This window comes from Ranitomeya variabilis, chromosome 2 (assembly GCF_051348905.1).
Source record: "Ranitomeya variabilis isolate aRanVar5 chromosome 2, aRanVar5.hap1, whole genome shotgun sequence".
Classification (NCBI taxonomy): Eukaryota; Metazoa; Chordata; class Amphibia; order Anura; family Dendrobatidae; genus Ranitomeya; species Ranitomeya variabilis.
This window is the reverse complement of record NC_135233.1, coordinates 1,113,778,594-1,113,792,654: the sequence shown is the minus strand read 5'-3', so window position 1 is coordinate 1,113,792,654 and position 14,061 is coordinate 1,113,778,594. Positions and strand designations below refer to the sequence as shown.

The window sequence follows — 14,061 nt, the reverse complement described above, 5'->3', positions numbered from 1 at the left end:
AGGCGTTGACATGGATGTTCAGGGACTTGCTTCTCGGGTGGATCAACTTGCTGCTAGAGTACAGGGTATTTCTGATTATATCGTGCAGACTCCTGTTTTAGAGCCTAGAATTCCTACCCCCGATCTGTTCTTCGGGGACAGGTCCAAATTTTTGAGCTTTAAAAATAACTGTAAACTGTTTTTTGCTCTTAAGCCCCGTTCCTCTGATGATCCCATCCAGCAGGTAAAAATTGTAATTTCTCTGTTGCGCGGTCACCCGCAGGATTGGGCATTTTCCCTGGAATCTGGGAATCCGGCCTTGCTTAATGTAGACACCTTTTTTCAGGCGCTTGGGTTGTATGATGAACCTAACTCTGTAGAGCATGCTGAGAAAACACTTTTGGCCCTGTGTCAGGGTCAAGAAGCGGCAGAGTCATATTGCCAGAAATTCAGAAAATGGTCTGTGCTTACTAAGTGGAATGAGGATGCTTTGGCGGCAATTTTCAGAAAGGGTCTTTCTGAATCTGTTAAAGATGTTATGGTGGGGTTCCCCACGCCTGCAGGTCTGAGTGATTCTATGTCTCTGGCCATTCAAATTGATCGGTGCTTGCGTGAGCGCAGAGTTGTGCACACTATGGCGTTGTCTTCCGAGCGGAGTCCTGAGCCTATGCAGTGTGATAGGATTGTGTCTAGAGCGGAACGCCAAGGATTCAGACGTCAGAATAGGTTGTGCTTTTACTGCGGCGATTCTGCTCATGTTATTTCTGATTGCCCTAAGCGTGCCAAGAGAATCGCTAATTCCGTTACTATCAGTACTGTACAACCTAAATTTCTGTTATCTGTGACCCTGATCTGCTCATTATCGTCATTCTCTGTCATGGCATTTGTGGATTCAGGCGCCGCTTTAAATTTAATGGACTTAGAATTTGCCAGACGTGGTGGTTTTTCCTTACAGCCTTTGTGGAGTCCTATCCCTTTGAGGGGATTGATGCTACACCATTGGCTAAAAATAAACCTCAGTTTTGGACACAGTTAACCATGTGCATGGCGCTAGCCCATCAGGAAGATTGTCGCTTCCTGGTTTTACATAATTTGCATGATGCTGTTGTGCTGGGGTTTCCATGGTTACAGGTACATAATCCGGTGTTGGATTGGAAATCTATGTCTGTGACTAGTTGGGGTTGTCAGGGGGTTCACGATGACGTTCCTCTGATGTCAATTTCCTCCTCCCCCTCTTCTGAAATTCCTGAATTTCTGTCAGATTTCCAGGATGTTTTCGATGAGCCCAAGTCCAGTTCCCTTCCACCGCATAGGGACTGTGATTGTGCTATTGATTTGATTCCAGGCTGTAAGTTTCCTAAGGGCCGACTTTTCAACCTCTGTGCCTGTGTGGTATTATCTGCAGTGGTGAGGCTAGTGCTCCTGGTCAGCCAGTGCACTAGCCAGCGCAGTAATAAGTGACTATTAGGGACGGGGTATCCTGATGGCGGGGGGAGGACCCGCATAGGGCGTTAGGGGAGTGCAGGGACAGACTCAGGTTTGAGCTCAGGTGGTGACCATCCCCATTTCCTTATCTGTAGGGCCGCCTTCTCCCCAATACCATAGCATTATGTGTGTGTTGCGCCGTTCATTACTGACCACTCGTGGGGTCACTATATGTATTGTGACATTATTACCAGGGCAGCATGGTGGCTCAGTGGTTAGCACTGCAGCCTTGCAGTGCTGGAGACCTGGGTTCAAATCCCACCAAGGAAAACATCTGCAAGGAGTTTGTATGTTCTCCCCGTGTTTGTGTGGGTTTCCTCTCGGTACTCAGGTTTCCTCCCACATTCCAAAGACATATTGATAGGGATTCTAGATTGTGAGCCCAATCAGGGACAGCGATGATAATGTGTGCAAACTGTACAGCGCTGCGGAATATGTTAGCGCTATATAAAAATAAAAATTATTATTACCAACGGTCACATTTTTCTCAGGTGATGCAGCAGCTTCAGCAGTTGTTGGGGTTCTGGGTCTCGGCTCATGTGCAGATTCAACCGAAACCCAAGATATCTCTCCCTGGTAGGTTCTCTGGAGGGAGAGATTATAACTTGGTTTTTCAGGAGGCCTGTAAATTATATTTCAGGCTCCGCTCTCATTCTTCAGGGAGTGAGGAACAGCGTGTGGGGATAATAGTCTCCCTTCTCAAGGGTGATTCCCAATCCTGGACCTTCTCCCTGCTGACCATCCTTGCGGTTGGTGGACGAGTTTTTTGCAGCAATGGCGCTGGTGTATGGGGATCCTGATGGCGTCTCCCTAGCCAAGTCTAGACTCAGCAAAATCAAGCAGGAGGGTCAGCCGGCTGAGGAGTACTACTCAGAGTTCAGGAGGTGGGCCACTGACATGCAGTGGAAAGACCCTGCCTTTATAAGCCATTTTTGTCAAGGTCTGTCACCTAGGCTGCAAGATACTCTGCTACTCCTGGGTCGTTGGAAGCCACCATGGCCCTTGCTATCTGGGTGAATAGACGTCTCAGGTAGAGACACACACCAAATCTTCCCCGTTTTGTCCTTTCTAGGGAGGAGGACACATCGGTGCAGACGGACGAACCTATGCAGGTGGGAGGAGTCTCATTTCAAACAGGGTTGCCTGTGGTCCACCGTGGTATGGGGGTATGTTTCTACTGTGGGCAGACTGGTCGTTTCATCAATGTCTGCCCTGCTCACGCCAAAGTACCTTCACCATCTCAGAAGCCACATCCCCCAGGTCGTGTGGAGGGAGGTGACCAGGGTTTGTATATTTCCTCCATCTTTTCATCTCAGTGCACCATCCCTGCTGAAGTGGTGGTTGGCAGGGTAACTGAGACTATACTGGTGCTTGTGGACAGTGGAGCTGGAGTCAATTTGATGGATTCTTGCTTTGTCTAGACCCATGGTCTGAGATGCAGGACGCTGGCGAGATCCCTAAGCATTCAGGCAATTGACTCTGTCCCACTCAGCCAGGGGAGGGTGACTCAAGTCGTAAATAATATAAATCTGCGTATAGGGACTCCTCATAAATAGTGATGAGCGAGTATACTCGTTGCTCGGTGTGGAGAAAAGGGGTCAGTGGGTGCTCTCGTCCGCTGGCCCGGCTGTCTTTAGCAAGACTGCATAGACCACGGCTCATACCACTGAACGCCCGCTCTATCTCACCGTGGGCAATACACTACACATACAACACAGGGTTAAGGTAAAACTGTGGCAATACTTTATTGAACCACAACACACAATATCAAAACCTCAAAGAAAGGACATAGTTCCACAATATCCAAAACCACTATTAGATAGTTTATTTAAATATATTACAAAAATTTAAAATGGAGAAACTGACAAAAATAATCCATAGTGCATATCACTTTACAGAAAACATCAAATAGGGTACAGATCAACCATACTGGAAAATAAACCCCAATGAGACGAATAAATATATACACATATCATAAGAGGTCCTAAGACCAAGTAAAGTGCAAAAAAGTGTCTCTAAGCATTAGTACCAGTGAAGAGATGATCCGTGGTTCCCCAGGACTCCAGCTCCAACGTACGTTTCGCCTCTGTGGCTTTTTCAAGGAGTGAGGAGGAAGTGAAGGTCTGGATCTTATATACGTGACCCCAACCAATCATATAGTACACAACATACCATGTGATACATACAATATAAAAAACTAAAATTACAGGCCGAAATAGATGCTGTAGCATAAGAAAAATAATTAATTAGATTAATCGCATATATGTGACAGATAAAGTGCTAAAAAACATTCCCCAAATCGACGCACATAGGATGATAGCCGGAACTCAAACCGGAAATGACGTATCGCGGCTGGGATCACATCATGTGACACCCAGGGATAACGCGAGATGAGAGTGCGTTCCACCCTGGACCGCAAGCGGTGGACTCCCATCGCTGATGACATGATGTGGAGCACGGTGAAAAAAAGTGATATGCACTATGGATTATTTTTGTCAGTTTCTCCATTTTAAATTTTTGTAATATATTTAAATAAACTATCTAATAGTGGTTTTGGATATTGTGGAACTATGTCCTTTCTTTGAGGTTTTGATATAGTTTTGGGACATACTGCGAGGATGTGAGTTATTCCTCACTTAGTTGTGCATTGTATTTGATACTCTTTTTGGGTAATATTTACAGTGCCTACAAGTAGTATTCAACCCCCTGCAGATTTAGCAGGTTTAATAAGATGCAAATAAGTTAGAGCCTTCAAACTTCAAACAAGAGCAGGATTTATTAACAGATGCATAAATCTTACAAACCAAAAAGTTTTGTTGCTCAGTTAAATTTTTATAAATTTTAAACATAAAAGTGTGGGTCAATTATTATTCAACCCCTAGGTTTAATATTTTGTGGAATAACCTTTGTTTGCAATTACAGCTAATAATCGTCTTTTATAAGACCTGATCAGGCCGGCACAGGGCTCTGGAGTTATCTTGGCCCACTCCTCCATGCAGATCTTCTCCAAGTTATCTAGGTTCTTTGGGTGTCTCATGTGGACTTTAATCTTGAGCTCCTTCCACAAGTTTTCAATTGGGTTAAGGTCAGGAGACTGACTAGGCCACTGCAACACCTTGAATTTTTGCCTCTTGAACCAGGCCTTGGTTTTCTTGGCTGTGTGCTTTGGGTCGTTGTCTTGTTGGAAGATGAAATGATGACCCATCTTAAGATCCTTGATGGAGGAGCGGAGGTTCTTGGCCAAAATCTCCAGGTAGGCCGTGCTATCCATCTTCCCATGGATGCGGACCAGATGGCCAGGCCCCTTGGCTGAGAAACAGCCCCACAGCATGATGCTGCCACCACCATGCTTGACTGTAGGGATGGTATTCTTGGGATCGTATGCAGTGCCATCCAGTCTCCAAACGTCATGTGTGTGGTTGGCACCAAAGATCTCGATCTTGGTCTCATCAGACCGGAGAACCTTGAACCAGTCAGTCTCAGAGTCCTCCAAGTGATCATGAGCAAACTGTAGACGAGCCTTGACATGACGCTTTGAAAGTAAAGGTACCTTACGGGCTCGTCTGGAACGGAGACCATTGCGGTGGAGTACGTTACTTATGGTATTGACTGAAACCAATGTCCCCACTGCCATGAGATCTTCCCGGAGCTCCTTCCTTGTTGTCCTTGGGTTAGCCTTGACTCTTCGGACAAGCCTGGCCTCGGCACAGGAGGAAACTTTCAAAGGCTGTCCAGGCCGTGGAAGGCTAACAGTAGTTCCATAAGCCTTCCACTTCCGGATGATGCTCCCAATAGTGGAGACAGGTAGGCCCAACTCCTTGGAAAGGGTTTTGTACCCCTTGCCAGCCTTGTGACCCTCCACGATCTTGTCTCTGATGGCCTTGGAATGCTCCTTTGTCTTTCCCATGTTGACCATGTTTGAGTGCTGTTCACAAGTTTGGGGAGGGTCTTAAATAGTCAGAAAAGGCTGGAAAAAGAGATAATTAATCCAAACATGTGAAGCTCATTGTTCTTTGTGCCTGAACTACTTCTTAATACTTTAGGGGAACCAAACAGAATTCTGGTGGGTTGAGGGGTTGAATAATAAATGACCCTCTGAAAAGACTTTTCACAATTTAAAAAAAAAATAAACAAAGAAATAACATTCTTTTATGCTGCAGTGCATTTCACACTTCCAGGCTGATCTACAGTCCAAATGTCACAATGCCAAGTTAATTCCAAATGTGTAAACCTGCTAAATCTGCAGGGGGTTGAATACTACTTGTAGGCACTGTATGCTTAATTGCTGTTTCTGTTTCTTCAAGATGGATCTTCGCACCCTTGAGGCCAATTGGCTGATACAAGCAGAAAATATGTTTAAAGGGGAACCTGTACAAGATAGCACTAATCTTAGTAATATACGTGAGCTAAAAAGTAAAATAAAAAATGGTTTCCACCGGAGGATAAAAATCTGGTGGAACAAAATCTTCTTAGAGAACTATCTGAGCAAACATTTGATCCCTAGAGGTTTGCGGGTGCAATTGTTTCCGTCATATGGGAGAGATTATGTTGGGTTCTCATCAGCATGGGAGAACATATGTGATACCTGCTCTAATTCTTTCCTGACTTTGATAGTGCAATTCAACTCACAATCTTTGTCTCTATTGGAAAAAGAGAGAGAGGATCTTCAGAAGGACCTCAATAAATTGATTACACAATCAGAAATTGAGAAATTCAGGAAGGAATTGGAGGACTTAAGGTACCTTCACACGAAGCGACGCTGCAGCGATAGCGACAACGATGTCGATCGCTGCAGCGTCGCTGTTTGGTCGCTGGAGAGCTGTCACACAGACCGCTCTCCAGCGATCAACTATGCCGAGGTCCCCTGGTAACCAGGGTAAACATCGGGTAACTAAGCGCAGGGCCGCGCTTAGTAACCCGATGTTTACCCTGGTTACCAGCGTAAAATCTAAAAAAAACAAACAGCACATACTTACATTCACGTCCCCCTGCGTCCACTTCCTGACTGACTGAGCGCCGTACAGTGAGAGCAGAGCGGTGACGTCACCGCTGTGCTGCTTTCACTTTCACTTTGCGGCGCTGAGTCAGAGGAGGAAGCAGACTGCAGGGGACGCAATGTGAGTATGTGCTGTTTGTTTTTTTTACATTTTACGCTAGTAACCAGGGTAAACATTGGGTAACTAAGCGCGGCCCTGCGCTTAGTAACCCGATGTTTACCCTGGTTACCAGTGTAAAATATCGCTGGTATCGTTGCTTTTGCTTTCAAACACAACGATACACAGCGATCGGACGACCAAATAAAGTTCTGGACTTTATTCAGCGACCAGCGACATCACAGCAGGATCCTGATCGCTGCTGCGTGTCAAACGAAACGATATCGCTAGCGAGGACGCTGCAACGTCACGGATTGCTAGCGATATCGTTATAATGTCGTTTCGTGTGAAGGTACCTTTACATGTATTATGGGAGAAACAAATTAAGGAGACCAAAACTAAAAAATATGCAAGGGATTTAGCTGATAAAGAGAACAATAGAGTATACAAATGGAAGCTTCCTCCAAGACAAGCTAGAGCCAGGAGTGGATCTGTGACTTCTTCAACATCTTATGAATCAACCAGTTCAGGGGCAAGAAGAATCTACAACACCAGGACTCAGAAGCGTAAGAATCATGGACATCTATCGCCTAGGAAAAAGATGACTCCTTTAGTGACCGGAACAAGCACACTGGCCACTAATAAGGTAATTAATTTATCTAATATTGATCTTACAGTCCCCCAATTGGAAGTACTTGACCTTGGTTTGAATTTTTCACCTACTGCTAAATTTGATCCATTTGTAGCAATAAAAGATTTGCATCTCTTTGCACGCAAAATACTTTTGATAAAATTTCATCATAAGAACACAATCAATAGTAATGATATGACTTTGGATATGGAGGAGGAGATGGAAGCCTTGGATGCTTTGAATGCACTCTTGCTGGAACAATCTTCTTTACCTTCAAGTAAGTTTCCAAGAACTTTGATTCCTAAGTCCAAAAAATTTCCACCTCTCACCCTAAATGCGAATAGTGACCTTTTTGTTTAATTAGTGATGATTTGAAAAAAATATCCACCAGGATATCCGGTCACAATTGCACATTGGAACATAAGAAAGCTATTGAAGAGTTGTCTGCTAGGACTGATATAGTAATTAAACCCTCGGATAAGGGTGGCAACACCATTATTTGGCCTTGTGAAATGTATGAAAGAGAGGTGTATAGATTGTTGAAAGATGTGAGGTGCTATAAGAAACTCACGTTCAACCCCCTTTCATCCTTTTGCCTGCAGCTTTAAAAACATTTTGCAGAATCTTCAATCATTAGTAAAAAACAGATGGAATATCTAATTGTAGAACATCCAACGATTGCAACTTTTTATGCCCTCCCGAAGGTACATAAAAATCTAGCTTGTCCACCGGGTCGTCCTATTGTGGCAGGGAATAATAGTTTCAGTGAGCCAATATGTAAATTTATTGACTTTGTCCTTCATCCCTTGGTAGAAACATTACCGTCATACCTGAAGGATACAAATGATGTACTCCGTAAAATGGATGGACTTCAACTGGAGGATAATATGGTTTTGGTGACCTGTGATATCGAATCTCTTTACACCTCAATAAAACATGAAGATGGTCTGACGGCTGTTGAACAGTTCTTGATGATGTCCAGTCAAGATGGTGAGTTTTGTTCTTTCATCATGGACCTTCTCCGGTTTGCACTCACTCATAATTTTTTTGTTTTTGATGAAAAATTTTTCCTACAGCTCCAGGGAACAGCAATGGGGGCGGCTTTTGCGCCCTCATATGCTAATTTGTTCCTGGAGCTGTGGGAGAGAAAAATCTTTATTACAGAACCCATACCAATGGTTGATAGAGTGCAATAATGGGGAAGGTTCATTGATGATATACTATTCATTTGGCAGGGGTCTTTGGAGGAATTGCAGATTTTTATGAGACATTTAAATGACAATTTAAATCTGCGATTAACATACAAAGCAGGAAGATCAGACGTAGAATTTTTTGACGTCTGCCTTAAAGTTGATGAATTGGGATTTGTTCACACAGATGTGTTCCGAAAATCCACTTCAACGAACAGTTTACTCCATTTTTCGTCATCACATCAATCCAGTCTCATCTGGGGTATACCGGTGGGACAATTTTTAAGGATGCGACAAATTTGTTCTGATGAAGATTCTTTTGAGAAACAGAGCACGGACCTAAGTATGAGATTTACTGAAAGAGGATATTCTTCTCAAAGCATTGAACGAGGTTATTGGCGGGCTAAACGTACTGATCGTTCCAAAGCATTGAACAAACTGAGACCAGTGACTCAAGAATTCGAAAAGGTACGATATATTCAATCATTTAATTGTAGATGGCATGAGGTGAGAGGTATTCTATCGAAACACTGAAGAGTCTTACAATTGGATCCCATTTTAATGCAGTACTTACCTCCTAGACCATCTATCACGTACAGAAGATCTTCAAACTTCCGTGATGTTTTGGTGCATAGCCACTATACAAAAAAAAAGGCTGACAACTCATTTGGATCACATGGTCCTAAATGAGGTTGTCGTCCATGTGGTACTTGTGTGGCATGCCCCAACATAGAGAACTGTATCACCTTCTCGAATGCTGATGGGGACAAAACGTACAAGATTCTCTACCCAATCACATGTACTACTATGGCGGTCATATATTGTGCTAGTTGCCCATGCAAACTCAAATACATTGGCCTAACTTCAAGGGAGCTCAGACTGAGAGTCAGAGAGCACGTACGTGATATCGAAGCAGCACAAACCACCACTGACATTGATTCCCTCAAAACATTGCCCAAACATTTTAAATTATTCCATCAGTGTAATGGGTCCCTACTAAAAGTGAGAGGGATCGATCAATTGGTTTTCAATGTCAGAGGTGGAGATATTAAGAAGCGCCTGGCCCAAGTTGAGGCTAAATGGATTTATAGACTAGACACATTGGCACCCAAGGGCCTAAATGAACAGTTATCATTTAGTGCATTTTTATGAAACAGTATTTTGATTCTCTGTTGTGTTTTTAATTATTTATTCTTTCTTTTTTTCTGTTTTTAGTTTTTTTAAAAATAGTGAGGAAAGAATGGTTGTAGATGACGAGGAAAAAGCTAACATATTAAACACCTTCTTCTCCACGGTATTCACGGTGGAAAATGAAATGCTAGGTGAAATCCCAAGAAACAATGAAAACCCTATATTAAGGGTCACCAATCTAACCCAAGAAGAGGTGCGAAACTGGCTAAATAAGATTAAAATAGATAAATCTCCGGGTCCGGATGGCATACACCCACGAGTACTAAGAGAACTAAGTAATGTAATAGATAAACCATTATTTCTTATTTTTAGGGACTCTATAGCGACGGGGTCTGTTCCGCAGGACTGGCGCATAGCAAATGTGGTGCCAATATTCAAAAAGGGCTCTAAAAGTGAACCTGGAAATTATAGGCCAGTAAGTCTAACCTCTACTGTTGGTAAAATATTTGAAGGGTTTCTGAAGGATGTTATTCTGGATTATCTCAATGAGAATAACTGTTTAACTCCATATCAGCATGGGTTTATGAGAAATCGCTCCTGTCAAACCAATCTAATCAGTTTTTATGAAGAGGTAAGCTATAGGCTGGACCACGGTGAGTCATTGGACGTGGTATATCTCGATTTTTCCAAAGCGTTTGATACCGTGCCGCACAAGAGGTTGGTACACAAAATGAGAATCCTTGGTCTGGGGGAAAATGTGTGTAAATGGGTTAGTAACTGGCTTAGTGATAGAAAGCAGAGGGTGGCTATAAATGGTATAGTCTCTAACTGGGTCGCTGTGACCAGTGGGGTACCGCAGGGGTCGGTATTGGGACCTGTTCTCTTCAACATATTCATTAATGATCTGGTAGAAGGTTTACACAGTAAAATATTGATATTTGCAGATGATACAAAACTATGTAAAGCAGTTAATACAAGAGAAGATAGTATTCTGCTACAGATGGATCTGGATAAGTTGGAAACTTGGGCTGAAAGGTGGCAGATGAGGTTTAACAATGATAAATGTAAGGTTATACACATGGGAAGAAGGAATCAATGTCACCATTACACACTGAATGGGAAACCACTGGGTAAATCTGACATGGAGAAGGACTTGGGGATCCTAGTTAATGATAAACTTACCTGGAGCAGCCAGTGCCAGGCAGCAGCTGCCAAGGCAAACAGGATCATGGGGTGCATTAAAAGAGGTCTGGATACACATGATGAGAGCATTATACTGCCTCTGTACAAATCCCTAGTTAGACCGCACATGGAGTACTGTGTCCAGTTTTGGGCACCGGTGCTCAAGAAGGATATAATGGAACTAGAGAGAGTACAAAGGAGGGCAACAAAATTAATAAAGGGGATGGGAGAACTACAATACCCAGATAGATTAGCGAAATTAGGATTATTTAGTCTAGAAAAAAGACGACTGAGGGGCGATCTAATAACCATGTATAAGTATATGAGGGGACAATACAAATATCTCGCTGAGGATCTGTTTATGCCAAGGAAGGTGACGGGCACAAGGGGGCATTCTTTGCATCTGGAGGAGAGAAGGTTTTTCCACCAACATAGAAGAGGATTCTTTACTGATAGGGCAGTGAGAATCTGGAATTGCTTGCCTGAGGAGGTGGTGATGGCGAACTCAGTCGAGGGGTTCAAGAGAGGCCTGGATGTCTTCCTGGAGCAGAACAATATTGTATCATACAATTATTAGGTTCTGTAGAAGGACGTAGATCTGGGGATTTATTATGATGGAATATAGGCTGAACTGGATGGACAAATGTCTTTTTTCGGCCTTACTAACTATGTAACTATGTACCCTACCATCTGTTTTTCTGTGATGGGAATCTACGTTAGGACCAGCATTAAAAATATTTTTCATACCACCTTATTTTGTCACTTTATTTCACTCGTTCGCACGTGTGGTTCACTGCACTCATCACTTTTTATTATATTTATATTATTTTTATCATTATTTTTATTAATATATCTATATATTAGGGCACTTATACGATTATTATATTTGGTATGTCTTAATATGGCACTTCACTTTTATGGTGTGTGTGGGTGTGTGTGTGTGTAACATGTAATCCCCTTAAAAGATTAACTTTTATTAAATAGATACTCTAAAAATACCAATTCCCAGTGAATAACAGAAAAACAAAAGAGATCCAATTGTGCACCTACCCTAGCATATGTCCCTATGCTTAGCTGCTGTCCCTTCCTAGCAGTGGAGGTTGGCACCCTGATAGAGACGATTTTGGCGCCCCCACTCAACGGCGGCTGACCCCAGCTAGCCCTATTAAATGACATAAACTATAGGTGGGAAAACAATAAGCTTATGAAAGAAATGAAGTAAAGCATAGAGAGAGCAGACTAAGGTGCACAAGTATAACCCCCATGTATTGTCCTATACCAGACAGTGGTTGTGCATCCTGCAAATGAGCACTGATATATACCTCTAACTAATTGGCTCAAAGCATACTATCTACTAATTACCAAATGTGTAGATGTCATATGCCTTAGTTAGGATTGCAGATAAATACATAAAGGACAATAATAACACGGGGAGGTAAAAATTACCTAATTATTAAAACCTGGTTCAAAAAACAATCCTAGACTGTATAGAGCAGCCTTAACAGGCTTTAGGCAGGGTACCAACCTACATAAATAGATAGATTACATTCATAGACCTACAATAGTGTCCGATATTTTTGATATCACACTGTACAGTAAGGACAGGGTTATAGCCAAAAAGGCACACAACTGAAGGTTAGTAGCTAAAATATAGATACCTGTCGATAACCAATATCGTCAATATACAGTCTAAAAATACCCATATAAGGTTCCAAGGGCAGCAAAGAAAGGGTATTAACCCCAAACAACAACACTTAGCTTCCAAGTCATCGTCTTTTTTAGTTTTACCCTACCATCTGGTTTTCTGTGATGGGAATCTACGTTAGGACCAGCATTAAAAATATTTTTCATACCACCTTATTTTGTCACTTTATGTCACTCGTTCGCACGTGTGGTTCACTGCACTCATCACTTTTTATTATATTTAGATTTTTATTTTTATCATTATTATTTTTATTATATATATATATATATTATATTATAATATATTTGGTATGTCTTAATATGGCACTTCACTTTTATATATATATATATATATATATATATATATATATATATATATATATATAGATGTAATTATACTTTTTCTTTTTTATTATATGGTGGTATAGTTTTGATGTCTCCTCCGGTTTGTGTGCCAGCGGTGAGTGTTCCGCTTGCACACACATTGTGATGCGTCATCTTTATTTTTAATATATGCTGTGTTATTGATCTGTTATATATACTGTGTTACTGATGCATATCCCATCTGTTTTTACATACTGTTTTTATGCTTGGTGTAATACATATTTCTTGTAGTCCGGATCTTTCCCCTTTTGTAAGTGTGGGTTGTTACCTTCAGTTGTATTTGTGATCATCTGTGACGTACGGCTTACCAATTGGTGTGGATACACTTTTCACTGTGCTCCACATCATTATGTCATCAGCGATGGGAGTCCACCGTTTGCGGTCCAGGGTGGAACGCACTCTCATCTCGCGTTATCCCTGGGTGTCACATGATGTGATCCCAGCCGCGATACATCATTTCCGGTTTGAGTTCCGGCTATCATCCTATGTGCGTCGATTTGGGGAATGTTTTTTAGCACTTTATCTGTCACATATATGCGATTAATCTAATTAATTATTTTTCTTATGGTACAGCATCTATTTCGGCCTGTAATTTTTGTTTTTTATATTGTATGTATCACATGGTATGTTGTGTACTATATGATTGGTTGGGGTCACGTATATAAGATCCAGACCTTCACTTCCTCCTCACTCCTTGAAAAAGCCACAGAGGCGAAACGTACGTTGGAGCTAGAGTCCTGGGGAACCACGGATCATCTCTTCACTGGTACTAATGCTTAGAGACACTTTTTTGCACTTTACTTGGTCTTAGGACCTCTTATAATATGTGTATATATTTATTCGTCTCATTGGGGTTTATTTTCCAGTATGGTTGATCTGTACCCTATTTGATGTTTTCTGTAAAGTGATATGCACTATGGATTATTTTTGTCAGTTTCTCCATTTTAAATTTTTGTAATATATTTAAATAAACTATCTAATAGTGGTTTTGGATATTGTGGAACTATGTCCTTTCTTTGAGGTTTTGATATAGTTTTGGGACATACTGCGAGGATGTGAGTTATTCCTCACTTAGTTGTGCACAACACACAATAGCAAACAGAACAATCTCACCATGGCTGGAATTGTTTGGTTACATGGGCGCATATAAAATATCACTGTGTCTCCACGTATTTCCAGTAGGACACGATGTCAGAGCTCCCAGGGTCACATGGGCGCATATAAAAGATCACTGTGTCTCCATGTATTTCCAGTATGACATGATGTCAGAGCTCCCAGGGTCACTACTCCATCTGTGGATGAA

General features: G+C 42.0%; 1 protein-coding gene across 1 annotated transcript in view; it reads left to right on the top strand.

Moving 5' to 3' along the window:
- Positions 1–6,891: 6,891 nt before the first annotated feature.
- The window catches only part of LOC143804098 (uncharacterized), a 64,775-nt gene continuing 57,605 nt past the window's right edge, over positions 6,892–14,061 (top strand). The window contains exons 1-3 of the mRNA XM_077281835.1: positions 6,892–7,465; positions 8,002–8,178; positions 8,566–8,846. Coding sequence (XP_077137950.1) covers positions 6,892–7,465; positions 8,002–8,178; positions 8,566–8,846 — 1,032 coding nt within the window. The remainder of the gene's footprint in view (positions 7,466–8,001; positions 8,179–8,565; positions 8,847–14,061) is intronic.